Source organism: Rhineura floridana, chromosome 11 (assembly GCF_030035675.1).
Source record: "Rhineura floridana isolate rRhiFlo1 chromosome 11, rRhiFlo1.hap2, whole genome shotgun sequence".
NCBI lineage: Eukaryota > Metazoa > Chordata > Lepidosauria > Squamata > Rhineuridae > Rhineura > Rhineura floridana.
The window spans coordinates 9223175-9250333 of NC_084490.1; the positions used below are offsets into that span (position 1 = coordinate 9223175).

Genomic DNA, 27159 nt, shown 5'->3' on the forward strand with positions numbered 1-27159 from the left:
AAAAGGGCTGTCATAGAGACATCTGCTCTTTTGTCCTAGAGTAACCAGGGGGAGGGATAAAGGTTCCATTTCCGTGGGATGACTACTTCCGGCTCTGATTCTTGGGTCTGACGCGATGGAGTCGGTGCTCAGCGAAGTGGTGGCGTTGGAGGATCTACAGGTGAGCCAGAGGTTTAACTGGAAAGGACCCTTCGCCCTCCTGACTCTAGTCGTGAGACGCGACAGTTAAGTGGAGTCCCCAGGTTCAGGGGCAGTCTACCTTTGAGTGCTGACGGTAAATAAGCAGAGTGGGGTGTGTCCTGCCTTTGAGTTTCCTGTGGCCAGCTGGGCTGGGTGGACCATTTGGGCCTGGCCCAACATTGCTCTTCCTTAATAATAGTAACAATTATGATAATAATTTTTATAATAATTAATTATTAGATTTATATCCCACCTTTTCTCCCAGTAGGAGCCCAGGACAGCAGACAAAAGCATTAAAACATTTTAAAACATCATAAAAACAGACTTTAAAATATATTAAAACAAAACAACCATTAAAAATATATTAAAAGAAAACACCTTTAAAAGCCTTTTTGAAAAAGCTTTTAAAACATCTTTTTGTAAAAGGTTTAATAACATATTTTAAAGCAATTCCAACACAGATGCAGACTGGGATAAGGTCTCTGCTTAAAAGGCTTGTTGAAAGAGGAAGGTCTTCGTAATATTAATATTTATTACCCACTCTTCACCCAGAGGTCCCAGGGTGAGTTACAACAAGCATATAGATAGAGGTGATCCAGTGGACATAGTGTACTTAGACTTTCAAAAAGCGTTTGACAAGGTACCTCACCAAAGACTTCTGAGGAAGCTTAGCAGTCATGGAATAAGAGGAGAGGTCCTCTTGTGGGTAAGGAATTGGTTAAGAAGCAGAAAGCAGAGAGTAGGAATAAACGGACAGTTCTCCCAATGGAGGGCTGTAGAAAGTGGAGTCCCTCAAGGATCGGTATTGGGACCTGTACTTTTCAACTTGTTCGTTAATGACCTAGAATTAGGAGTGAGCAGTGAAGTGGCCAAGTTTGCTGACGACACTAAATTGTTCAGGGTTGTTAAAACAAAAAGGGATTGCGAAGAGCTCCAAAAAGACCTCTCCAAACTGAGTGAATGGGCGGAAAAATGGCAAATGCAATTCAATATAAACAAGTGTAAAATTATGCATATTGGAGCAAAAAATCTTAATTTCACATATACGCTCATGGGGGTCTGAACTGGCGGTGACCGACCAGGAGAGAGACCTCGGGGTTGTAGTGGACAGCACGATGAAAATGTTGACCCAGTGTGCGGCAGCTGTGAAAAAGGCAAATTCCATGCTAGCGATAATTAGGAAAGGTATTGAAAATAAAACAGTCGATATCATAATGCCGTTGTATAAATCTATGGTGCGGCCGCATTTGGAATACTGTGTACAGTTCTGGTCGCCTCATCTGAAAAAGGATATAGAGTTGGAAAAGGTTCAGAAGAGGGCAACCAGAATGATCAAGGGGATGGAGCGACTCCCTTACGAGGAAAGGTTGCAGCATTTGGGGCATTTTAGTTTAGAGAAAAGGCGGGTCAGAGGAGACATGATAGAAGTGTATAAAATTATGCATGGCATTGAGAAAGTGGATAGAGAAAAGTTCTTCTCCCTCTCTCATAATACTAGAACTCGTGGACATTCAAAGAAGCTGAATGTTGGAAGATTCAGGACAGACAAAAGGAAGTACTTCTTTACTCAGCGCATAGTTAAACTATGGAATTTGCTCCCACAAGATGCAGTAATGGCCACCAGCTTGGACAGCTTTAAAAGAAGATTAGACCAATTCATGGAGGACAGGGCTATCAATGGCTACTAGCCGTGATGGCTGTGCTGTGCCACCCTAGTCAGAGGCAGCATGCTTCTGAAAACCAGTTGCCGGAAGCCTCAGGAGGGAAGAGTGTTCTTGCACTCGGGTCCTGCTTGCGGGCTTCCCCCAGGCACCTGGTTGGCCACTGTGAGAACAGGATGCTGGACTAGATGGGCCACTGGCCTGATCCAGCAGGCTCTTCTTATGTTCTTATGTTCTTAACAATTTTAAAACACATAATTAAACCAGTTAAAAAAACAGCCTGAACAACATCTCTCCATTGTACCTCGTCTCTTGTTGCTTCATCCTTCTTCCCACGTAACGCTCCTTTCCGCCTACCTAATGGTGGTTGTTGTTTTTAAACTGCCTTTTCTAAAAAAAAAAAGTTAATCTGTGTTGTTGGGTTATATGTCCTGTCCAAAAATGACATGGGGTGGAACTCTGGACTGTAGTGGGAATACTTCATGATAGCAACTGTGGGAATGATAATTGTTTTGTGCTGGGCAACCACACTGTGAGGTGTGCTGGAAGTCTCTGTGCATTATATGCCTTTTTCTGAGTGAGAGAAAGGAATATGGTGACATCTCAGATTACTTGTTACCATAATCATAATAAAACTTATTACCTGCCCTTCACCGGTAGGTCCTAGGGCATGTTGCGTTCAATATTAAAAACAGTTAAAACAATTTGCAATCACAGGAAAAGCGTGGGCCCTGAAAACATACAACTTTGGTGTCAAAGGCCAAGGTAAGAGGTGCACCTTTGCCTATTGGTCCCAGTCTTTCAAGGCTGGAAAACATCAGGCCTGGGGGCTGAATGTGGCCCTCCAGGCCTCTCTGTTTGACCCTTAGGACTCTCCACAGGCCTTAAAGCTCCCTGGGTCACTCCATTCACTAGCCCTACTCTGTACTGCCCTCAAATGGTTTTGCCTGGCTGGAACATGTTCCCAGCTATGATTATGCTTTTTTGCGTGCCAGGATGGAAAGTAAGTGTAGAACCTTCCAGGTTTTGCATGGCTGAAATGTAGCCTATGTACAATCTCTGCCTATTCTTGCATCTGGCCCCAACCACCACTGGAATGTGGCCCCTAGAATAAACTGCAGGAGGACAGAATGCTGTTGTGCTCAGGTCTTGGTTTCTTGTAGGCATCTAGTTGGCCACTGTGAGAACAGGATGCTGGACTAGATGGGGCACTGGCCTGATCCAGCAGGCTCAATATGTTCTTATATCCACAAGGAAAGGAGGTCCTCTGGCTGAAAAAGCTTCCCCACTCCAGCTCTCTTGGTTAATTTTGGGTAATGTCCAGCTAAATTATGCTTGGTGTGGACCACTGAATGGCTCTACTCTAGTTTGATACTACCCTTTATGATTATGAATATTAGGTATGACCTGGATATTAACTCACTTAGGTAAATTAAATTAGTAAACTGCTTATACTATGAATGTTTGCTGTTAAAGTTCTATATTTCTTCTTTCTGCCCACCCACCCCAGTCTCAGAGAGCTCCAGAAGAATATAGGCTGTTTTTACTGTTCACCTGTGATCTTTCTGCATCCCACCAGTTACTCTTTCCTCCCCACAATAGCATACACATTGAGGCAGTTTCATGGCTGAGGCTTCTTCCATCCTGCAGTTAGGATTCCTGTGCAACAGTGTTTACCGCATATCTGAGTGCTGAAGTAGCTTTTACACCCTACCAACATGCCTAGAACGAAAACTGAAGAAACACTTCCAGTCACAGTTTTTCATGCTGTGACCTTTGAGGGTGTAAGAATGATTTCCTGTCAGTGCATCCTGGCTGTGTTCCACTGTCATTCTAATTGGAAGGAGGTCAGAGTATCAACTCTTGGAGAGACATAACTGGTATAGATTTGTTGTGGAATTATTTACTTCCAGTAGAGTCTGCTTAGAAAAAGACAGGCCAGAGCAGATAATTTGGGCAGCCTTCTCTGGATGAGTGATGTTGGGCTTCTAAGATCCTTTATAGTTTGCTTATTTTTCAGGGCACAGTTTTCTTGCAGCGTACAGTCTGGGAGTTAGTGCTGCAAAGGCTTCTCCTACATAACCTTGAGGAACATTTCCTCCTTCACCCTCTGATTTTGCCTTCTCTATAGATATGTATGGTCACTAACCATTTTTTCTTTTTTTGTAGTGGAAGGTCACTCTTAGTAGTGGTTTGCACATGACAGACCATGGCTCATACTCCCCCTCCCTTCTCCACCCTCCCCAATCTGCTACATGGCCCTCCAGGTATTACCAGACAACAACTCCATCTGTGACAATTGGTCTTGCTGGCTGGGGCTGATGGGAACTGGAGTCCAGCAATATCTGGAGGGCTGTGGGTCCCTCATCCTTTGCTTACAGATGACCAGGTGCTGACCCCTGCCACAAGGTGGACTGGCTGCTAACTTCGTATGTCTGCAGAATCTTATGCATTGATAGGTTTGCAGGGAGCACCCCTGCATAACTGCTATGTGACAGCTGCATGTTGCAAAGCATTCTGGGGTACGCTGTTGTTTCACAAGTGGTGTTTGGGTGTTAGGCCTTCTTGTTCTACACCAACATTGCACCCTGGAATGTGCCCTGTACCACATGGTAGTGCCACATGAACTGAAGAGGAAGGATAAACTCACACACCCATAATTGAATGAGAAGTAGGCCCCATTGGCACTATACAGTTGCAGCACTCTTATACCACTTTAAACAGTCATGGCTTCTCCCAAAGAATTCTTGGAGCTGTAGTTCTTTAAGGATGCTGAGAGTGGTGGGAAGACTCATATGCCCCTCACGGATTCCCAGAGTTCCTGGGAAGATGAATTGATTGGTGAACTGCCCTGACAGTTGTAGCTCTGTGAGGGGTATAGGAGTCTCCTAACAACTCTCGGCACCCTTCACAAACTGCAGTTCCCAGGATTCTTTGGGGGAAGCCACGATTGTTTAAAGTGGTATATTGCTGCTTTAAATGTGTAGTGCAGATGGGGCCTTAGGTGTGGCAGATCAAGTCCTTACAGGTCAGTACCCGGAAGATGATGGGGAGCACTGGACTGAGGAGGCAGGTCACCATGTTGCATGATAATTGAAGCCTCTGTGTGGCTGTTGAAAGCAGCCCCATAAGGAAGCACGTTGACAGCTTGTAATCTGATGATTTATTTTACGCGGAAGTAAATGGCTTAAGAAGTGAAGCAAAACCACTAGGGGGCGTCGGATCACTTCTGATAGCTCTTGAACGCTTACTGCCGAAACCTAAATGAGTACACTTATGTATTAAGTGTTGTTGAATTCAATGCAGTTTACATCCCACTAAGGATACTTAAGGTTACAGCCTTGCATAATTTTTTCCAGGGTAGCACTGAGGATTGGTGAAAGTTGTGACTAAACCAATGTCACGGCTCTTTTTGCAATCTCTTGAGTGGTGTCTTTGTTGTGAAGCGTTGGCGCTCTGTCTAGTCCTGTGTGTTGCACTTACATGGAATCTGCTGACTTGAGAGAGAATAGAAACCATAGTTTTCTGTGATTTCAGTGCAGGATAAGAACTGGGCATTCAGGTTCAATTTACTGTGAAGCAGATGTCTAACCCCTAAAGATATGAAGACAGAAATATGTGGGGAGTGGCTGTTGGAATCTTGGAAGGTCAGCCAATGCTGAGTGTAGGTTAGATTTCTTGGCATGTTTTTGCATTTCTCTTGAGCTCAGGACTGGCATTTCCCCCTCTCTCCCGGAATAGGTATTGAATGGTACAATGCAAAATCCTTTCCCTTTCCTCTAAAAGGGAGTTGATCCCGAGCAAATAGGAAGTGCTGTGGAACCTTATAGGTAAAATAGAAGCTGCCTTATACTGAGCCAGATTGTTTATTTATTTAATTAATTTATGTCCCACCCTTTCTTTAGTATGAGCCCAGATCATTGGCCCATCTAGCTCAATACTGACTACACTGATTGGAAGCGGCTCTTGAGGGCTGCGGGCAGGAGCTTTTTCTACCCCTGCCTAGAGATACCAGGGATTGAACTTGGGGCCTTCTGCATGTAAGGCAGGTGTTCTATTACTGAGCTACAGTCCTTTCCCTAGAAGAACAACATAACCAGAGATGTGAAGGCTTGGAAAGAAAACAGAATTTTTTGTGTGTGTGGGAACCGTTTTTCCCCTGTAAAAAAAAATGAAGAAAACCCCATTTTCCTCCCAGTTTTTCAGTCCCCCAGGCCTTCACATCTCTAAACATACCTCTCTGCAGGCTGAGTGGCCTGTGGCTAACTGCTCACTAAGAAGGAATGACATGGCACAATAAGGAATGGCCAAGATGTCTACAGCTGAGAGCTATTTCGCTAAGGGCGGTATATAAATTGAAATAATAAATAAATAAATACATTATTAACAACTGTTTTTAAGGACGACTGTTAATAATGCGAGAGCCAGTGTGTTGTAGTAGTTAAGGTGTTGGACTACAACCTGGGAGACCAGGGTTCAAATCCCCACACAGCCATGAAGCTCACTGGGTTACCTTGGGCCAGTCACTGTCTCTCAGCCTCAGAGGAAGGCAATGGTAAATCCCCTCTGAACACGGCTTTTCATGAAAACATTATTCATAGGGTCGCCATAAGTCAGAATTGACTTGAAGGCAGTCCATTATAGTATTATATAGTCAATAACGTAATTGTCACTGTCTTCTACTTTTTCTGCGTTTCATTTCCCTCTGGCCTTAGTGTTTACATTCCACCAAACTGAGTATCTATCTTATCTCATGGTAACATTTTTTACACCTGATGAAGTGGACTCCAGTTCACAAAAGCTTATGGCATAATAAATATGTTAGTCTTTAAGGTGCCAGAAGACTCTATGTTAAGTCTATCACAGGCATACTAACATGGCGACCCCACTGGAACTGTAAATTCACAAGGCCATGTGTGTTCATGCTATGACAATCAGTCAGGGTGCCTTTTACGTGACCAAGAATAAGGGCTGATTTTTAAAACTGATAGTTAAAGTAGGGGTTTCAGTGTTTTCATTCATAAATCATTGCTCCACAACAATGCATACTAATGTTTTGTTATAGCAACTAATGTCAATTTGCAACGAAATATGTTGGTTGCCCTTGGAGTAGAAATACTGGGTGGGGTGAGATACAAATGGAGCCTTTATGGTATTCAGGAACACAGTTTAAAACATTTATTCATGGAGTCTACTTTCCTTTTACACTACAGAATCTCTGTGTGTAAGGGAGCAATTGTGAAATTAAGGGTTTTTGTGGGGTTTTCTGTACATCTTTAAGACACTTATACAAATCAGGAGAAGGGATGGTAGCTGCAGAGCAGAGAGGTGTTTCTCCATGCCATGGAAAGTAAACCTTCATGCTGTTTATCAGTTTAAATAGTCAGTTGGAACCATAATCAGTTCTCATACTATTTGCCTTCAGAGACTATTTTTCTTATTATATTTCTATGTGGCTTTCCATTCAAGTGAATCCCAAACCTGTGCAAGCAATAAATCACAGCAATAAACATATCAACAGAAAATTACAGTTAACAGCACCAAACATCCCAATTGCAATGTCTAGGCTATTGGGAGCTGACCCGACCAAGTCATGTTAATACCATTAAGAAATCCACGATAGAAAAAGAATGGTAAGTAATTATACTCTTAAAACAAGACCGCAGCAAAAAAAGTAGTGGAAACATTACTGCGTTCACCCACATCCCACTGCAATAACATTGGTTTGTTCATTTACATTGAAAATGAAGTTTAACGTCATGGCTGTGGCAGGACGACTTGCTAACCCAGGAGTGGCGAACGTTCTTTGGGCCAGAGGGCTGCATTGCCACTTTGCAAACCCTCCAGGGGCTGCATGTCAGTGGTGGGCTTGCTCCAAAAGTGGGCATAGCCACCCACAGCTAGCATGGCCATGTCCATATTTGGTACCCTAGGGAATACATTGAGACTCACACTCAGAGACAGACAGGTGTAACATTGGCCACTCCCTTTGGTCATCAGACAGTCGATCTGATGAATGAGGGGAGGTCATGTTCTGAATCCTGTTGGAAGTGTTGATTCAGCCATCTCCTGAGCAGTGCATGCATTTGATGGACGTGGCTGAATCCTGATGTGATATAGTGGGCAATGCAGTTTTGGACTGTAGGTGGAAGGATGCCATTTTTTTTAAATCCTCCGCATGCGATAGAAACTCCTTGCAAGTAAAATAATAGCCTATAAGTCAAAGTTGGGGAGACTTGGCACCAGTTTTTCTTTGGCCTCTGGGGTTTCCCCCCCCCAAACCATGCCCTCCTACCATCATATGTGATATTGGGTGTGGGGCTAGAGATGTGAAGGCCTGGGGGGGGGGAAGTGCCCTCCATTTTTTCTGAATTCTGTTTTTGTGTGTGTGTTTGAAAAACTGGGGGGAGGGAAACCAGGGTTTTTTCCTATTTTTCCCCTGGGCCTTCACATCTATATATGGGGCAGATGGAAATACCTTAAAGTGCTCCCAAATGGTCCTTGACGAGGGAGACTTGCTGTCCAGCGCTCAATAGCAAGCCTGCAGTGATCACCTGCACTTTGGAATTCCCTCTCAGGAGCTCTGTAGCACAGCCAATACCTATAAATGGAGGGCTGCAGTTTCTAAAAGCTCCGTCGGTTAAAGGCTACCCCTTTATTTGCAGGAAGTTTCTATTGGGAAAATGGCCCCACTCTGTATATTTCCACCATCACACCTCTCTCCATGTCTGTGTATACTGTATAATTTGCCAGCTGAAGAGAATGCCTCTCTAGTCTGCAGAACCTTATCTGATAATAAATCTGTTAGTCTTTTTAAGGTGCTGCAAGCCTCTTGCGTTTTGCTGCGAGAGATGTAACTCTGATACCAGTCTGGAGGTTGGTACTGGTGAGAATGCTTTTAGCCCAGCCCGCTGCTTGAGGTGATAGACTTCCACTTGCGGAGAGTTTCTTACACGAGGGGCCATTCAAGACCTGTGATCGCTCACCTGAGGTCTGCATGGGAACAGTCCATTTCTGCCACCTCCAGGCTGTTTTACTTTCAGACCAGGCCTGTCTCATTACACCTTTGAGATAAGAGAGAGGACCAGCGTGAGCAGGGTACTTTACTTCCGAGGAGGAGCACTGTAACTGATGCTTAGAGTTACACATTGTGTTTATTTTATTGTGTCCTCCTTAACCCCCAGGGACTACCATGTCATCACTGGTGCTAGGATCCAGGCGGTGTCACCTTGTCTCTTGTCTACAGTGGACTCCTTGAGCTCTTCTGCTGTTTTTGCTTCTCAGATTGTCTGTTTCAAAATGTGGAAAATTGGACTTGAATCATAAGAACATAAGAAGAGCCTGCTGGATCAGGCCAGTGGCCCATCTAGTCCAGCATCCTGTTCTCACAGTGGCCAACCAGGTGCCTGGGGGAAGCCCGCAAGCAGGACCCGAGTGCAAGAACACTCTCCCCTCCTGAGGCTTCCGGCAACTGGTTTTCAGAAGCATGCTGCCTCTGACTAGGGTGGCAGAGCACAGCCATCACGGCTAGTAGCCATTGATAGCCCTGTCCTCCATGAATTGGTCTAATCTTCTTTTAAAGCCGTCCAAGCTGGTGGCCATTACTGCATCTTGTGGGAGCAAATTCCATAGTTTAACTATGCGCTGAGTAAAGAAGTACTTCCTTTTGTCTGTCCTGAATCTTCCAACATTCAGCTTCTTTGAATGTCCATGAGTTCTAGTATTATGAGAGAGGGAGAAGAACTTTTCTCTATCCACTTTCTCAATGCCATGCATAATTTTATACACTTCTATCATGTCTCCTCTGACCCGCCTTTTCTCTAAACTAAAAAGCCCCAAATGCTGCAACCTTTCCTCGTAAGGGAGTCGCTGCATCCCCTTGATCATTCTGGTTGCCCTCTTCTGAACCTTTTCCAACTCTATAATATCCTTTTTGAGATGAGGCGACCAGAACTGTACACAGTATTCCAAATGCGGCCGCACCATAGATTTATACAACGGCATTATGGTATCGGCTGTTTTATTTTCAATACCTTTCCTAATTATCGCTAGCATGGAATTTGCCTTTTTCACAGCTGCCGCACACTGGGTCGACATTTTCATCGTGCTGTCCACTACAACCCCGAGGTCTCTCTCCTGGTCGGTCACCGCCAGTTCAGACCCCATGAGCGTATATGTGAAATTAAGATTTTTTGCTCCAATATGCATAATTTTACACTTGTTTATATTGAATTGCATTTGCCATTTTTCTGCCCATTCACTCAGTTTGGAGAGGTCTTTTTGGAGCTCTTCGCAATCCCTTTTTGTTTTAACAACCCTGAACAATTTAGTGTCATCAGCAAACTTGGCCACTTCACTGCTCACTCCTAATTCTAGGTCATTAATGAACAAGTTGAAAAGTATAGGTCCCAATACTGATCCTTGAGGGACTCCACTTTCTACAGCCCTCCATTGGGAGAACTGTCCGTTTATTCCTACTCTCTGCTTTCTGCTTCTTAACCAATTTCTTATCCACAAGAGGACCTCTCCTCTTATTCCATGACTGCTAAGCTTCCTCAGAAGCCTTTGGTGAGGTACCTTGTCAAACGCTTTTTGAAAGTCTAAGTACACTATGTCCACTGGATCACCTCTATCTATATGCTTGTTGACACTCTCAAAGAATTCTAATAGGTTACTGAGACAGGACTTTCCCTTGCAGAAGCCATGCTGGCTCTGCTTCAGCAAGGCTTGTTCTTCTATGTGCTTAGTTAATCTAGCTTTAATAATACTTTCTACCAGTTTTCCAGGGACAGAAGTTAAGCTAACTGGCCTGTAATTTCCGGGATCCCCTCTGGATCCCTTTTTGAAGATTGGTGTTACATTTGCCACTTTCCAGTCCTCAGGCACGGAGGAGGACCCAAGGGACAAGTTACATATTTTAGTTAGCAGATCAGCAATTTCACCTTTGAGTTCTTTGAGAACTCTCGGGTGGATGCCATCCGGGCCCAGTGATTTGTCAGTTTTTATATTGTCCATTAAGCTTAGAACTTCCTCTCTCGTTACCACTATTTGTCTCAGTTCCTCAGAATCACTTCCTGCAAATGTTAGTTCAGGTTCAGGGATCTGCCCTATATCTTCCACTGTGAAGACAGATGCAAAGAATTCATTTAGCTTCTCTGCAATCTCCTTATCGTTCTTTAGTACACCTTTGACTCCCTTATCATCCAAGGGTCCAATTGTCTCCCTCGATGGTCTCCTGCTTTGAATGTATTTATAGAATTTTTTGTTGTTGGTTTTTATGTTCTTAGCAATGTGCTCCTCAAATTCTTTTTTAGCATCCCTTATTGTCTTCTTGCATTTCTTTTGCCAGAGTTTGTGTTCTTTTTTATTTTCTTCATTTGGACAAGACTTCCATTTTTTGAAGGAAGACTTTTTTCCTCTAAGAGCTTCCTTGACTTTGCTCGTTAACCATGCTGGCATCTTCTTGGCCCTGGCGGTACCTTTTCTGATCTGCGGTATGCACTCCAGTTGAGCTTCTAATATAGTGCTTTTAAACAACTTCCAAGCATTTTCGAGTGATGTGACCCTCTGGACTTTGTTTTTCAGCTTTCTTTTTACCAATCCCCTCATTTTTGTGAAGTTTCCTCTTTTGAAGTCAAATGTGACCGTGTTGGATTTTCTTGGCAATTGGCCAGTTACACGTATGTTTAATTTAATAGCACTGTGGTCACTGCTCCCAATCGGTTCAACAACACTTACATCTTGCACCAGGTCCCGGTCCCCACTGAGGATTAAGTCCAGGGTTGCCGTCCCTCTGGTCGGTTCCATGACCAACTGGTCTAGGGAATAGTCATTTAGAATATCTAGAAACTTTGCTTCTTTGTCATGACTGGAACACATATGCAGCCAGTCTATGTTCGGGTAGTTGAAGTCATCCATTACTACCACATTTCCTAGTTTGGATGCTTCCTCAATTTCATATCTCATCTCAAGGTCTCCCTGAGCATTTTGATCAGGGGGACGATAGATTGTTCCCAGTATTAAGTCCCTCCTGGGGCATGGTATCACCACCCACAACGATTCTGTGGAGGAATCTGCCTCTTTTGGGGTTTCGAGCTTGCTGGATTCAATGCCTTCTTTCACATATAGAGCGACTCCGCCACCAATACGTCCTTCCCTGTCCTTCCGATATAGTTTATATCCAGGGATAACCGTATCCCACTGGTTTTCTCCATTCCACCAGGTCTCTGTTATGCTCACTATATCAATGCTCTCCTCTAAGACCAAGCACTCCAGTTCTCCCATCTTGGTTCGCAGGCTCCTAGCATTAGCGTACAGGCACTTGTAAGCAGTGTCTCTCTTCAAGTGTCTTTGGCACTTGTGGTTAGGCCTGTGGTAATTTTGCTCTTCTGAATTTATATCCTGTGCCCCTGCTCTCACAATGCCTACTTCTAGGCCTACCCCTTTTAACATTTCATCATTTCTTTGGTTTTTATCCCAGGGGGGAGGTTTATTCCGAACCGGACCTTTCTCAGCTCCTGTCGGGTTTCCCCCCTCAGTCAGTTTAAAAGCAGCTCTGCCACCTTTTTAATTTTAATTTTAATCAGTGCCTTTAAGTTGATTTCTCTCTTCCCTCCCCCCCTCGCTGGTTTAAATCAATGATTTTACACTGCTTAGACATAAATCAGTCTCCATCCTACTGGATCACGCCCTGTAGGGACGAGGAACCTGTGGCCTTCCAAATGTTGTTGGACTCCCATCAGGCCCCAGCCAGCATGGCCAATGTTCAGGCATGATGGGGAGATCTAGTCCAGCAACATCTGGAGGGCTGCACATTCTTCACCCCTTCCCTAAAGTGCATTGCCCGCAGGCTTCATGGCTGACCGTCGTACGTGCATTCCTCTGTTGCCTCTGGGCTGGAAACTGGGAGTGTGGGCTTGACTCGGGGTTGCTAGTTGCTGACTCCTGTAGTAAAATAATCTGCTCCCCACACCCCAAAGAGGCCAAGGTGCTCTTCAGGGCTCCTCTTGGCTCCACTTGGATGTTTCCATGCTTCTGAGCGGTGATGTCGCAACCAGAGTGTTGTTTAAACAAAGTTCTGTTTCCTTAGAAGTGAAATGAAAAGGGCACTTTTATGGCAGATGACGTCTCTTCTTTGAGCTGCTGTTTAGTGAACGTGGGATTTTTGAGTAGGCTTCTGAGAAGCCACCCACCCACCAGGATGGATCTTTGGCTGGTGTTGGCCATTGCTGCGACCCGTTTAAGGAGTTTATTCCACTCCCACCCTGGTAAAGGTTGCCTCATTTTCATCGTGGTAGTGGAAGATCTCCCATATGTGTTCCTTATTTTTACCCCTTACATGCTTAGTTGATCACTCCTGCAGATACCATTTATCTGTTCTGCACAACATAGAAAGTGGACTTTTAGCGTTGTGGCACGTACCCTTTGGAATTCCCTGCCCTCAAATGTCAGACAGGCACCATCTCTGTTATCTTTTCAGCACCTACTGAAGACCTTCCTATTCCAACAAACCTTTCAAGTAGAGACCTTATCCCATTCTCTGTCTGTGTTGGAATTGCTTTTTAAGATGCTTAAAAAGTTTTTTTTAATGGTTTTTAAGATTTAATATATTTTAAAGTCTTTTGTTTTTAAGATGTTTTAAAGTGCTTTTGGTGTTTTTGTTTGCTACCCTGGGCTCCTTCAGGGAGGAAGGGTGAGATATAAATTTAATAAATAAATACAAACAAAGGAAGCTGCCTTGCATCAAGTCTGACAATTGATCCAGCTAGACCAGGACTGTCCACACAGAGGCTGCATATCCACTGTACATGTAAAGCACATGACTTCTTCTGAAGACTTCTGGGAGCTGTAGTTTATCCTTCCAGAGCTACAATTCCCAGTGCCTTTTACAAACTACAATTCTCAGGATTCTTTGAGGGAAATCATGTGCTTTAAATGTATGGTGTGTGCTCATTCATTCATTGGCGATCACTCGTGGCCGAGTAAGATTGTCTTCCAAGATTGCTTGGAAGACGCCTGTGCGTGAGTTTGTTTTACGTGGGGAGATTGGGGCACCACGATCAACAAACAATCTTGACAGAAAAAGGCTTTGATCCAATGGCATGGGTACCATGATGATTGGAAGTCCTTTATCTGCTGCAGCCTTCATCCACCTTCACAGCCGTAACGTACACATTGTTATCCTCCGCCTGTTCTGCCGTTGAGGACTTTCTTGGATCGTTCTTTGTCTGGTTCCTCTCCCTTGACCTTACCGCCATGGGTGACCCTGCTGGGAGTACATGACTCCCGATGGCATCGCTCACAGGGTTCATTGGAACGTGCAAGCCCACTCACCACTACAAGGCGAATGAGATCTCCGGGGTTTCAGGGAAAAGGAACTGCAGCCCTTTCCCCTTAAAGTTTACTTTTGAGCCCATTTACTTTTGAGCCCATTTACTTTTGAGCCCATTTACTTTTGAGCCCATTTATTAAGCATATTAGCCATAACAACAGCCTGGCAACCTTGGGTAGCAGTCAGTGAGAGATACTAGCACCAAATCAGTTGATGGGAGACAAAAGGTTCAGTGTCTCATTTCTGACAACACAATGCTGGTTACAGAGGTGCTTCCTGTTCTTATTTCTTTGATACTTGCATAATGCTTCATCAAAGATCCGGTCGTTAAGCCAGGGCGCTGGTTCCTGTTGGAGCAATTCCTCATCTGGGAATGGTGTGTTCTCACTAGGTACTCAATGCATTCAAATAAAACATTCTGCCGCCAGGCCGTGGCAGAGGAGCCGAATTCTCTGATCTTTGTGTGTGCATCATTCCTCTTGCATAATCAATCCTGCATTGTTTACTTGAACGTCTTTCCCTCTATTTCCAAAGTTCATGGTGAGCGTGGATCCTTTTTGTAGCCAAGATACCTTTATCTTGTGTGTGTGTGCTGCTCCCAGCAGGCTTCGGGGGAACCCTGAGTTTTTCAGAAGTACAAAAATATTTAGGGGGAGAATCCTAAAGGAGGAATCCCAGAACCCTCAAATGAGGACAGTGTGCTCAGTGAGCACAGGCCTTTTTAAAAAACCCTTTGATTGTGCTCTTTGAAACCAAAACCATCATTTTTGTGCTGTGAATGTTTTTTGTCACCTGGCTTTATTCTTCTGTGTGCTGGAAATCTTTAGACAGCATATTTTACATTACTTTTTTATGTTTGCGCTGACCAGAGAATAATATTATTGGGTGGCGCTGTATAAATATAGTTCATAATAAAATGATGATGTTCCATTTGGTTTTTGGATCCGCCAACCCTTTCCCTGACCCCTTGCAGAGAAATTGCACCAAATGTTTGGGATCCTTGCCTGTCTCTCTTTTTCTTCCTCTTCCTCCCTGTCCCCTCCCCACTAGCATGTGATATCGGGGATGTTGGTGGTGCAGAAACGATTTCTTGGCCTTTTTTTATTCCATAGTCAGAAGGCAAATGATGCCACCTTGCTAAGGCTAAGCAGGTCTGGGGCTGGTCAAGGCCTGGATGGGAGACTTCTTGGAATGCCCATGTCAACTACCTTGATTTCAGTAATGGAAGAAAGGAGAAATAGGAATGTATTAAATAAAAACAAAATACATAAATAAAGAATCCAGGCATATACAATATTAGCAAGCTTGGCAGTTCCAATTTTTTCAGCTTTGTTTACTAAATGCAGTAAGGGCGAATCAGAACATTTTCTGATTTTCAAATTATCCTAATTTTCTGTGGTCCCCCCCCCCCCCGGAAAACCCATCCACCCTGGAAAACCCACATCACTGGTTGGGATTAGTTGGAAGCAGGTGTAAGGGTGATATTTTAACACAATTGTGGTGTCATGTATACTACAGACTAGGAGCATCCTTCCCTCTCTGCAGGAGTGTTCCTGTGTCTTAATAGAACAGGCAGAAATTCAACGGACAAAGCTTCCAGTGCTGGGATCTTAAGCCCAGAAGAGTTTTACCTGTTGAATGCACCTTTTTAAAAAGCTTGTTCTGGGATGGCACCTCTAGTTTGGCAAATAGCGGCAGTGTTATGATGCCAGCTGGAATCATCAGAAAATGGGAGGTGGTGTCATGGTGCCAAGGAATTCAAAAATGTTTTCCCAGCTCAGTTCATTTCGCTTTGTCCTCATGGCAACCTTCGGAGATAAACGCCCAAGTGGGAAGAAATCTGCAAACCGCTGGAAGTCCTTCCTGGCTATAGAGCAAGGACCAAGCTCCCTAGTAGGGGATTTTATTTTTTTTACATAAAGGCTTGTTCCCTGGCAGTCTGCAGCTCCTTCTAGAAGGAAGGGTGGGATATAAATTTAATTAATAATAATAATAGGGCCAGATAGCAGGTGGTGGACAAGGTCCTCTCTGTGAGGTCGATGGAGAGCTGCTGCCAGTCAGAGTAGACAACAATAGGCTAGATGGAAATATAATTTGACCTGGTGTAAGGCAGCTTTCTATGTATGTGGAGAGTTCATTGTAAGTTGAAGACCCACCTCTGCTGCTGTCCTCATTATATGGCCCTGGGTGGATCACACCACTTTGCTCTCTTTTCATTGAAGTTGGAAGAATAGTCGGCAGGGTCTCTTTGCATTGGGCTTTATGAATGATAAGTGATAGCCATAAAAACAGGAGTATCTGCATCAAGGATGGAGAACTGGCTATGCTCTAGGTGGTGTTGGACTCCAACTCCCCCAGCCCCAGCCAGCATGGCCGGTTGTTGATGATGATGGGAGTCATAGTCCAGCAACAGGGGGTAGGGGTGCGCATAGGTTTCCCATCCTTGATCTGCACCCTCTTTCCCCTGCCTGCTTGTAGTTTGAACACACATAATTCAGATCTTTTGGATCTTGTGGCACAGGCAGAGAGGAAGTACCCCGTAGAAAATGCAGCTGGGGTGAAAGGAGAGAGAGAGAAGTGAGTGAGTGAGTGAGTGAGTGGCCAATAGCCAGGGATAGGGAACGTCAGGCCAGGGGGCAGAAAATGGCCCTTCAGGCCTCTCTCTCCAGTCCTTGAGACCCTCCCAAGGCCCCACCTCTTGCCAGCCCTACTCTGTGCCCTCCTTTAGTGCTTTTCATGGCTAGAATGTGTCTGAGCTGCAATTCAGTGCCTCTTGCTTGTTTAGGGGTGTGGGTATAGAAACATCTCACTTTTGCATGACTGGGATGTAGCTTGCTGTCAAAGGTAAGAGTCACATCTCTTACTCCACCCCCTTTTGTCTCTTGTCTCTCCCCACGACTGGCATGTGGCCCTTGGAAGGTTGCCCACAAAACAGTGTGGCCCTTGGGCTGAAAAAGTTTCCTCGTTCCCGCAATTGGAGCAAATGGAGCAATTTATAGCCCAAAGTCTCTTATCTGTCTTTCATGGTCTGTGTGCTCTCTACCTCCCCCCCCCCCAGTGACATGCTGTGGTCAGGATCGTGTCAGGCTGACCCTACTGAGAAATTGTTCAGATAATCTGTGAAATCACTTAATAGGTGGGTGGGAGGCAGCACAAAGGAAGTGATTGATGCTGACACATTTTGTCCCTTGCGTGGGAATCGCTGCAGCTCACCCACACCTTTTTCATTTGTTCTGCAGAGATTTGAGAAGAAATACAATGCTGAGCTGAGCTCGGGCAATGTCTCCAAAGGGACCAAGTTTGAGTATGCCTGGTGCCTGGTCCGCAGCAAGTACAACGAGGACATCAAGAAGGGAGTTGCGTTCTTGGAAGGTGAGCAGTAGACAAAAGCAGCGGTTCTCAAAGTTTCCCCCCTGTAGACTGCTTGCAAATTATTGAGAGTCTTGGCGGACCGCGTAATGCTTTTTCAGCCCATTGCAGCAATTGTAATACGCTGCGCTAGATGCTATATGATGTGTTACTGTATTTTTAAAGACATACCGTGGATCACCTGAGTGACGCTTGTGGACCACAGTTTGGGAACCTGTGGACTAGAGCATCCACTAAGCCACCTTGTGGATTTTCCTCAAGGGAATCTGCTCAGTGAGCTCCATTCTACTTAGTAATGATGCAGTTGTCCAAATGCCACCTTGGAAATCTAGTAACCATTTAATGTAATGACCTCTTCCCTGTGGGCTCAGCAGAAGGCCAGAACAGAAGGACCAGAGAGGTGCTTTTGTGCAAAGTGGCGAGAGGAGAGAGGGATCCACTCTGCAGAGTAGCTTTTTCTCCTTATCAGTCTCTGTGAATGACACTTTGAATTGCAACGGCGGGAAGCTAGTGGTTCTGGGGCAAGGGACTGTTTCCAGGAAATTAGGCGTGTTGAAAAATAGTTTTTATTTGTGAAAAATACTCCAAAGAAAGTTTCCTCTCCCATTCTCCATAAAGTTTTTTTAAGCAAAGGGACTGTTCCTCGGACATAATAGCAACTTCCCATCTTCGATAAAACCTCGAGGCAACTGCTTTTGGTCTTATGAGCAATACTCGGTCTTCCTCAACCTTAGATCTCCAGATGTTGTTGAGCAACAGCTTCTGTCATTCCTGGTCACTGGCCAAGCTGCCTAGGGATGATGGGAGTTGAAATTCAACATCTGGGGGACCAAGGTTGAAGAACGCTCCTCTGTCTGTTAGTAACTAGCCCCAGTCCACAGGCGAAGGAAGCATATGTTATTGAACTGGGGTGCTGGCCAATGTCATGTGAGCAGAAGTCTTTGGAATGTTTCCTTTCTTCTCTCTGCACACCCCAGATTGGCTCTGGAGGGTGCATGGGAGGCTGCTTTGTGGGGGAAGGGAAGGCACAGTCTTGCTTCACACACAGACGTCCGTTGCACTTCCAGGCAGACACAACTGGATATTTCCCTGAGTGATTGTCCCCCAGCAATGGCCACCTTGGTATACATAAAATGCTGATTTAAACCCACAGAACATTTGATTGCAGTGTTGATCACTCCCATGCAAAATCAGCCATCATTTTGAGGACATGAGGAATGTCCTCTGTCTTAATGTCCCCCATCTTAATGTGAGCTCCATAGGATATACTTTTGCTTGTTTTGGAGTTCTTATCACAAAGGATAAAGCACCTGTTCTAATAAGAAGAGCCCTGCTGGATCAGACCAAAGTTTATCTAATCCAGCATCCTGCTTTCCCCACAATGGCCAATTAGATGCTTCCAGGAAGCTCACAGGCAGGGCAGGAAGGCAATAGCCCTTCTGTGCTCTTGTCCCCCAGCAACTGGGATTCAGTGGCGACCTGCCTCTGAACATGGAGGATCCATTTACCAAACGTGGCTGAGTGGTTTCTTTGCTTATATTTTTTTGGATGTTTGTATACCACTTTTTGGGACCATGTAGTCCTCCCAAAGTGGTTCCTATCATACAGGAAATTAAAATACAATATAAAATATCCAGTCTGCGGTAAAACCAACGAATAAAAACAAATTCTTCCATAAATATGTCTACATCCATTTCAAAGCTGCCTAAGTTAGTGTCCATTCCCACATCTATTGGCAGTGAATTCCATACATCGGTTATGTGTTTTGCAAAGACTTGTTTTGGTCTATCCTGAATCTGCTGCCAGTCAATTGATTGGGTAGTTCCCAAGTTGTACTGTTATGGGCTGTGGGGGGAGAGAAATTCCTTAGCCATATTCCCACACCATGCATAGGCTACATTCACACCATACATTTATTCCACTTTAAATAGTCATGGCTTCCTCCAAAGAATCCTGGAAAGCCTAGAGTGCGGAGAGGAGACTGCTATTCTCCTCGCAGAACTATAATTCCCCAAGTGGCTTAACAGTCAGTCTCCCTTCCCAGAGAACTCTGGAAATAGTAGCTCTATAAGGGGAATAGGGGTTTCCTAACAACTTTCAGCACCCTGCAAACTACATTTCCCAGGATTCTTTGGGGAAAGCTGTGACTGTTTAAAGTGGAATAATAGTGGGATAAATGTATGGTGTGAATGTGTCCATAGCTTCATAAACCTCTCTTATGGGTCTTCCTGTCCTCCTTTGCTGTATGAAAGGGTCCTCAGCATTGGTAGAAAACAATTTGGGTGTATGTAGCGGCTGGAATACCTCCTGTTTTTCCTGCCTCTTCTGTTTCATGCATTCCACCATCTGTACCACTTCAGTCTTTTCATCAGTTGGGTGTGACCTCTCAGTGCAATATGCTCTTTTGCACGGCAGCGTCCTGTAGCTGGTACACCCTCTCTTAACCTTTGGCTTGCCAAAGTCCAGGCACTGTGATGATATTTGGAATTTGATTGTCAAGGATCCAGGTGGGGCTGTTCTAGTTGCAAGATCACATTTGTGTGTCTTAAGTTTTTCACAAGCTGTCAGAGGCAGGTAATAATCCGCATGCCAATCTCTGTCTTTAGAATGATAAAGCTAATATGTAAACTTTCTTTCCTTCACCTTTTTTTTTAGAACTGTTGCTCAAAGGAAACAAAGAAGAGCAGCGTGATTATGTCTTTTATCTCTCAGTGGCCAATTACCGGCTGAAGGTGAGCCAGTGCTGGTGGCCTGCTGGTCCTACCTCTTTCTTTTTAGTTGGTGCTTAGATTTGCCAGGAGACCAGCTTTTATTTGCATCCCTGAGGTTCAGGCAAGGTTGGATCCCAAAGAGGTTCATAATTAAAATCCACAAAAAAATCCTAACAGTTTTTATGGAGGTTATTTAAGGTACTGGCTCTTCCCTCTAGAGCACCAGTAGGGAACCTCCAGCCTACAGGACTAATCAGGCCCTCCAAGCCTCCCCATTTGGCCCTTGAGATTATTTCATCAAAGCCACACCCACTTGCCCTAAACCTGGTGTCGTATGTGATGTCAAGTCTAGGGCAGGTTAAGATGTGGATGAGATGAAGGGGGGTTGCAGGCACCGCTGATCAGTAGTGTCTGCAAAGCTCCATGCATGGAGTTTTGCAAGCCCTCGTGAACAGCTGATTGCCAGCACTTGGGAAGAACAGGGCTGTGCCTTTGCTTGCTTGTTTCAGGTTCAAACCACGTGGGCAAAAATGGGAGCAGGGCTCTAGCTTGGCAGAGTGTTTGCTTTGCGTGCAGAAGATCCCAGGTTCAATCTCGTAGGTCTAGATAGGGCTGTGTATGACCTCTGTTGGAAATCCTGAAGAGCCACTGCCTGTCAATGTGGACAATACTGAGCTAAATGGACCAATGGTCTGACTTTGGTATAATATTGCTTCCCATGAGAGCCAGTGTGGTGTAGCGGTTAGAGTGCTGGACTGGGACCTAGGAGACCAGGGTTCAAATCCCCACTCGGCCATGAAGCTCACTGGGTGATCTTGGGCCAGTCACTGCCTCTCAGCCTAACCTACCTCACAGGGTTGTTGTGGGGGGAGATGGAAAGGTGGGGGGGAGAACCATGTTTGTACATCACCTTGAGCTGCTTGGAGGAAAGGTGGGATATAAATGTAATAAATAAATAAATGTATGTTTCTATGAAGTCTTCCTAAGTTCCTAAGAGTCCATGCTCACCAGTCTAAGGAACCCTCCAGAGAACATAATGCAAGTAAAGCCCAGCTAGATCTTGCCAAACGCCCCTTTGCTCCAGCACGGGGAAGGGCCGTAGCTCAGTGGTGGAGCATCTGCTTTGGATGCAGAAGGGCCCTGGTTGAATCTTTGTCATCTCCAGGTAGGGCTAGGAAAGATTCCCTCCCCAAATCTCTGGGCAGCTGCTACCAGTCAGTGTAGACAATACTGAGCTACATGGACCAATGGTCTAACTTGGTATAAGGAAACCCCCTATGTGCCTGATGTCATTGTGATGCCAGATGATTGACAGGCAGGTTGCCTTGCCCACAAGTCAAACTTAGCTTGTTGGGGGGGGGAGGCCTTCTTCAAAGTGGCCTTTACAAGTAAGTGCCTCTTCTTTATTGCCTCTTCTGATCTCTCCCTTTATCCCTAACTGGACCTGATTTGACCCAGGGCTGCTAGTTGCTGATCCCTTCTTTAGTGTTTGGGCAGTACTCCCCAGGGTACTAGCTTCACATAACGGCCTGCGTAGCTTTTTTGGTTCTTAGGGCTCTGATGACTGAAAATCAAAGAGAAACACTTGACTCTCAAAAGGATTCAGTAGGGCAACCAAAAGCTGATGCTGCACTCGTTCTTCCTATATTCCATCCTTATCTCTTCTTCCCACCCCACCCCAAAAACTGACTTAAGGAAAAGTTGGGCTTGAATTTTTCATCAACTTCCTCCTTGCACAGATTAGAAAATTTGCAATGTTTTGCAACCTGCAGATTCCTGTAGGTAGGCAACAGATGTGTGTTCTCCTAGGGTTGCTGAAACCATAAGGGTGAAGTGTGTGTAATCTGCAGTCACCTGGTGCGACTTGGACTATCTTCTGCACCCCACATACATCCAGCCGTGTGAGGAGAAATCAAGTCTTCTGGCAAGGGTGAAAGTCCTGCGCCTCCCATTACCTCGGCCCTTCCTTATCTCTGGCAGCTAATCCCAACTTCATAAACCTTGTTGAAACAAGGGTGGTGCCCACATGTATCAGTCTTGACCAGGCTTTTTATCTCTGCATTTTTATGGACTGCAAGAGCAGCAGATCATCACTCTTCGGTCCCGTGTGTGTGGAGGCAACAATGCAAGATAAGAAGAAACTTGGGCCCTAAGGAAGAATGCAAAGTGCGGCTAAGTTAACAGTGCAATCCTTGGCATGTTTACTTGGAAGGAAATCCCACTGTGCACAGTGGGTTTTATTCCCAAGTAAGACTTGTCTGGGACTTTGGCCTTAAGAGCAGTGATGTGCAGCTGTTTACCGCTGTCACGCAACAGAAAAAGTGTTGGAGGCGAGAGATCCAGGGCAACATCCAGCCAAGTAATTCTGCTGGCACAGGGACACTTGGCTGTGCAATAGCATGTTCCCTCCTTGTGCGCCTTCCTAAATTTGTTCTGGAGGATCCCTCAACCATCTTGAGCAGATTTGGGAGGGTGTGTGTTGGGCTCTGCAGAGAGAAGGGGGAGAAGTGCCATTGTGCGAGTGGAAATCCTAGCGCTGGCAGAAATACTTCATTGGGTACCTCCCCTCCCCTTCAAATCCTGCCCTGCTCAAAGCTTATGGTGGGGGTGGGGAACCTTGGGCCTGGGGGCTGAATGTGGCCCTCCAGACCTCTCTGTCTGGCCCTCGGAATGCTCCCCAGCCACATCCCTCACTCACCGCCCTGCTTCATACCCCAGTGTTTTTGCCTAGCTGAAAAGTGTCCTTGAACTCGTGATAATGCCTCCCTCTTGTCTGGATAGAGAGGGATGTGCGAGTGTGGGCAGAAACTACTCTACGCCATAAGGGTAACATTTACATTTGTAGCTCCACCAACTTTGCCTCTAGCCCTGCTCTTTACTGGCCTGTGGCCCTGGGAAGGTTGCCCGGAAAGGAACACAGCCCCAAAGCAGGAAGAAGGTCCCCAACCCCCGGCTTATGGGGTGACCCTGGACAAGTCGCTATTCCTCGGTTTTACTGTGCTCGCAGCCTTCTTGTGTAAAGCACTTCCGTGGCTGCCTGCCATGAGTATTGTCACCTCCCAGACAACCATCCGTTTCCCCAGTTAAATCAGTGTGCGGCATTTGAATCTCCCGTGTAGCTTGAGCTCCTTGCTTTTAGCTGGCAGGAGGAAGAGCTTGGAGCCCTGACCTGGGCTTGTGAGGCAGGAGACACTTCAGGTGCCTCAATTTCCTGCAGAGGAATTCTGTCTCTCTTTAATAAGAGCTGCCAGGACAAAGGTTCATCTAGCCCAGCACTCTGTCCCTGATGGTGGTCATCTAGATGGCCACCTGAAAGTTTGTAAACTGGGCTGTTGCCTGTCATTTGTCCCTGTTATCTGGTACTCGGAGACACCCTATTTTTTTAATGTGGAGGCTTTGTTAAACCATTGTGGCCAATGGACTCATTTTCTGTGAACCTGTGCAGCTCTTCTGAAACCTATTTCGGCAGCCGCAAGAGAGGCTGCGAGCCAGTACTTATCTACTCAGAAGTAAGCTCCGTTGGGTTCAGTGGGACTTACTCCCAGGCAAGCGTGTATTGGATTGCAGCCTAAGTCTCTCTTTGTCCAGTCTGACCACACTCCAACTTCACTGGGTCATCCTCTGCTGTAAGGGTTGCATTCAGTTAAGTCCTACTCAAAGTAGACTCATTGAAACTAATGAACCTACGTTAGTCATGCCCATTTCATTGGGCCTCCCCTGAGTAGAACTGACATCGAATACCATTGAAAGTGTATATGAGTGTGGTTCTTACAAGGGAATGCATAACTCCTCCCCACCCCACCCTCTACAAGCCTCCATCCACTGCATCACTACCACAGCTAGGAAGCCCCACTTCCCACTGCCCTTCTCTCTGAAGGAAATTGCTCCATCTAAGATGGGCAATAGGAGCTGCACATGATGTCCCCAAACATGGATGCATTAACCCTCTCTCCTCTCTTCCTGGAAGGAATATGAGAAAGCTCTGAAGTACATCCGGGGCTTGCTGAAGACAGAGCCAAGCAACACGCAAGCTGTGGAGCTGGAGAAACTCATCAAGAAGGCCATGCAGAAAGGTTAGAGGGCCAGCAGAGAGGAAGGTGATGGGAGGGCAACCCTTTTTCTCCCACCTTTTTTAAGTTCCATTCAGACATAATGGTCTTGGCCCCAACAAACGATGATTAGGACAAACCTCACGAACCAAGAGACGAGTCCGCAAAGGAAGCTGCCTTTATGGTCTGAGTCAGACCATTCGTCCATGTAGCTTGGTAGTGTCAGCACTGACAGGCAGCAACTCTCCAGGGTTTCAGGCAGGGAATCTTTCCCAGGCCTAATTGGAGGCCTAATGACCTTGGGACCTTTTGCATGCAAAGCATGTCGTTTTCCACTGAGTTAAGGAGCCCGGTTTGTGGGCATTGTCCAAAACACAATTTCCTAATTTGGACATAGTGGAGAAAATGTGGCCTAACAAGCCAAGACTTCTTTTAACTGCACAAGAATAGGAGAGCTCATGGGCATTGCTCTTAATCCCTTGTCCAACAGACCATAGTGCTTTGGCTGTGGTTATGCATGTGAACTGAGCCTAAGCGTTCAGAGAGCGGAAGTTTTTTAAAGTATCCGACCATCACTGTCTGCCTTTATTAAATATTTCCTAATATTTCTCAGTGAGGCTGGGAATTTTTTTTTAACAAGTTTCCAGCACCATCAACAATTTCTGGGTGCCTCTGATAAGATGGTGCAGGGATCACTTTTGCGTTGGCAAAGATGATAAGGGGATGGTGGCCATCACCAGCACGGACAGTGCCCAAGCTCAGTTGGACCTGGGAGGTGGTGGTGGTGGTGGTGGTCGTGGCAGCTCCTCCTCCTCTGAAAAGGTGGAGGGGTGGTGATGGGAGTAGCTGGTCACCATGGCGACCAGTATTGTTCACTGCGGTCTCGCATGCTGTAGTCCAGCTTCTCGATCCTTAACTGGTGTTCTGGGATAATGCCTTTTTTCCTGTTCTCTCCACAGATGGCCTGGTCGGCATGGCGATCGTAGGTGGCATGGCACTGGGTGCGGCCGGGCTGGCCGGCCTCATCGGCTTGGCCATCTCCAAAGCGAAACCTTAATGGGCTGGGTTTAGAGGAGGGCTTCCTCCCCTTTTCACTCTCAGCCAGAGCGGCCTGCCCCAGCAGCTGACAGTTCTAACCCTGCAGAGACGCTGATGGACAATTAAAAAATGAAAGCCACTAACCTGACCGTGATTCCTAGGCTCCCCTCCCTGCTCCTTCTCCTGCCAGACTGCAGCACTCATGGGCTGCTCAGAGAGGCCACTTGATCTGGATAGCGCAATAGACCAGCGGCCAAATGGGAAACATGGGTCTGCGTGCGTGGGTGCCCTTCGCTCTTAGCAATCCCAGCCTCCTGTTGCACAACTTCTTAAGTTCAGGTTCTTTGCCACAGCCGGCATGGCACTTTAGTTCTCCCTCATTGCTTCCCTTTGCTGCCTCTTGATGGTCACAACGAGCAAGGATTTGGAAAATCCTCCTTCCTGAGATGTGCAAACAACCAGGAAATGAATGCATTTTGAGAAAGCTCTCTCTCTCTCTCTCTGTGTGTGTGTGTGTGTGTGTGTGAGTCAGTCATTGTTTGCCTGCAAAAGTGCAGCTTAGCTCATTGCTTCTGTGACCAACGTGGGGAGTAGAGAGCCTTCAGAAACCTGCAGGCTTTCTACATCAGTCTTTCCTTCACTGGTAGACTGCATTTTTCTTTCACGGATGCACAAACGTGCCTTCTTTCCCCTCTGAGTCCCCCACACGCATGGCACAGGCCCCCAGTTTGCACATGGGTCTGCACTATTTTTGGCATGGCCTCATGACCCATACCGGCACTTTGTTCCTTTAGAGCAGGGATGGGGGGAAACCTTGGGCCCCTCCAGTTGTTGTTGAACTCCAGCTCCCATCAGCCCCAAACACTGTGGCCAGTCGCCGGGAATGATGGGAGTTGGAGTCCAGCAACATCCCCACTCCTGCTTTGGAACCTTCTTCCACCTAACTAGCTACGCAGGCCCTTGAGTGTTTTTTAAAAAGTTCTTCTGCCCCCCCCTTTTTTTGTGGAGTTAGAGGGACAGAGTGGGTGAGGCTAACATGAGAAGTAGTTACAGTGCCTCATCTTACAATGGATATGGGCATATAGGAAGCATGGTAGCGAAGAGGGACTCAAAGCTGCCTTATAGTGTATTGTGTCTGCTTCTGAGCAGATGATGGAAGGTTCCTTTTTTGGGATGGGTGGGAACTCCTTTAGTGCAAGGTTGACGTGGCGATGTTAGGTGGTCTGTTGGAAACATTTCTCTCCTCCCTTCTGATAATTTAATCTCCCTGCTCATCTAACAGGTGCTTTTGTATTGTTTTCTAGCCTCTGACTATCGTGAGGCAGGGATGTGAATAAAAATGAAGAAACACATCTCAACGGCTTTAATAACTTTATTTGTGCCTCTTGGGAAGATTGGGGGGAGGGTCAAATGTCCTTAAACTAGTTGTAAAACTCATCCAGTTGATGTTGTAGGCCGGGTGTGGGGAACCTTTGTCTCTTTAGACACTGATGAACTACAACTCCCATTATTTCTTGCCATTGGCCATGCTGGCTAAGCCTGCTGGGAGTTCTGGTTCAGCAACATCTAATGGGCCAAAGGTTCCCCACTCCGGTTGTAGATTGCCAGTGATATTTCTATATTCTTGGCCACTTGGGAATCCTATTGAATCAGACCATTGGTCTGTCTAGTCCAGTATTGTTGGCACTTTCTGGCAGCAGCATTCCAGGGTTTCAGACAAGGTGTCTTATCCCAGGCCAGCCTGGAGATGCCAGGAATTGAACCTAGGACCTTCTGCATGCAAAGCAGATGCTCTGTCCTCCCCCCCCCCGAGCTCCAGC

At 45.9% G+C, this 27159-nt stretch overlaps 1 protein-coding gene across 1 annotated transcript; it reads left to right on the plus strand.

Moving 5' to 3' along the window:
* On the plus strand, window positions 1-26691 carry FIS1 (fission, mitochondrial 1). The gene is made up of 5 exons (XM_061589606.1): window positions 1-160; window positions 17412-17544; window positions 20197-20273; window positions 24220-24325; window positions 25261-26691. The coding sequence occupies exons 1-5, from the start codon at window positions 116-118 to the stop codon at window positions 25356-25358; spliced, it is 459 nt and encodes a 152-aa protein (XP_061445590.1). The 5' UTR covers window positions 1-115; the 3' UTR covers window positions 25359-26691.
* The last annotated feature ends 468 nt before the right edge of the window (window positions 26692-27159 follow it).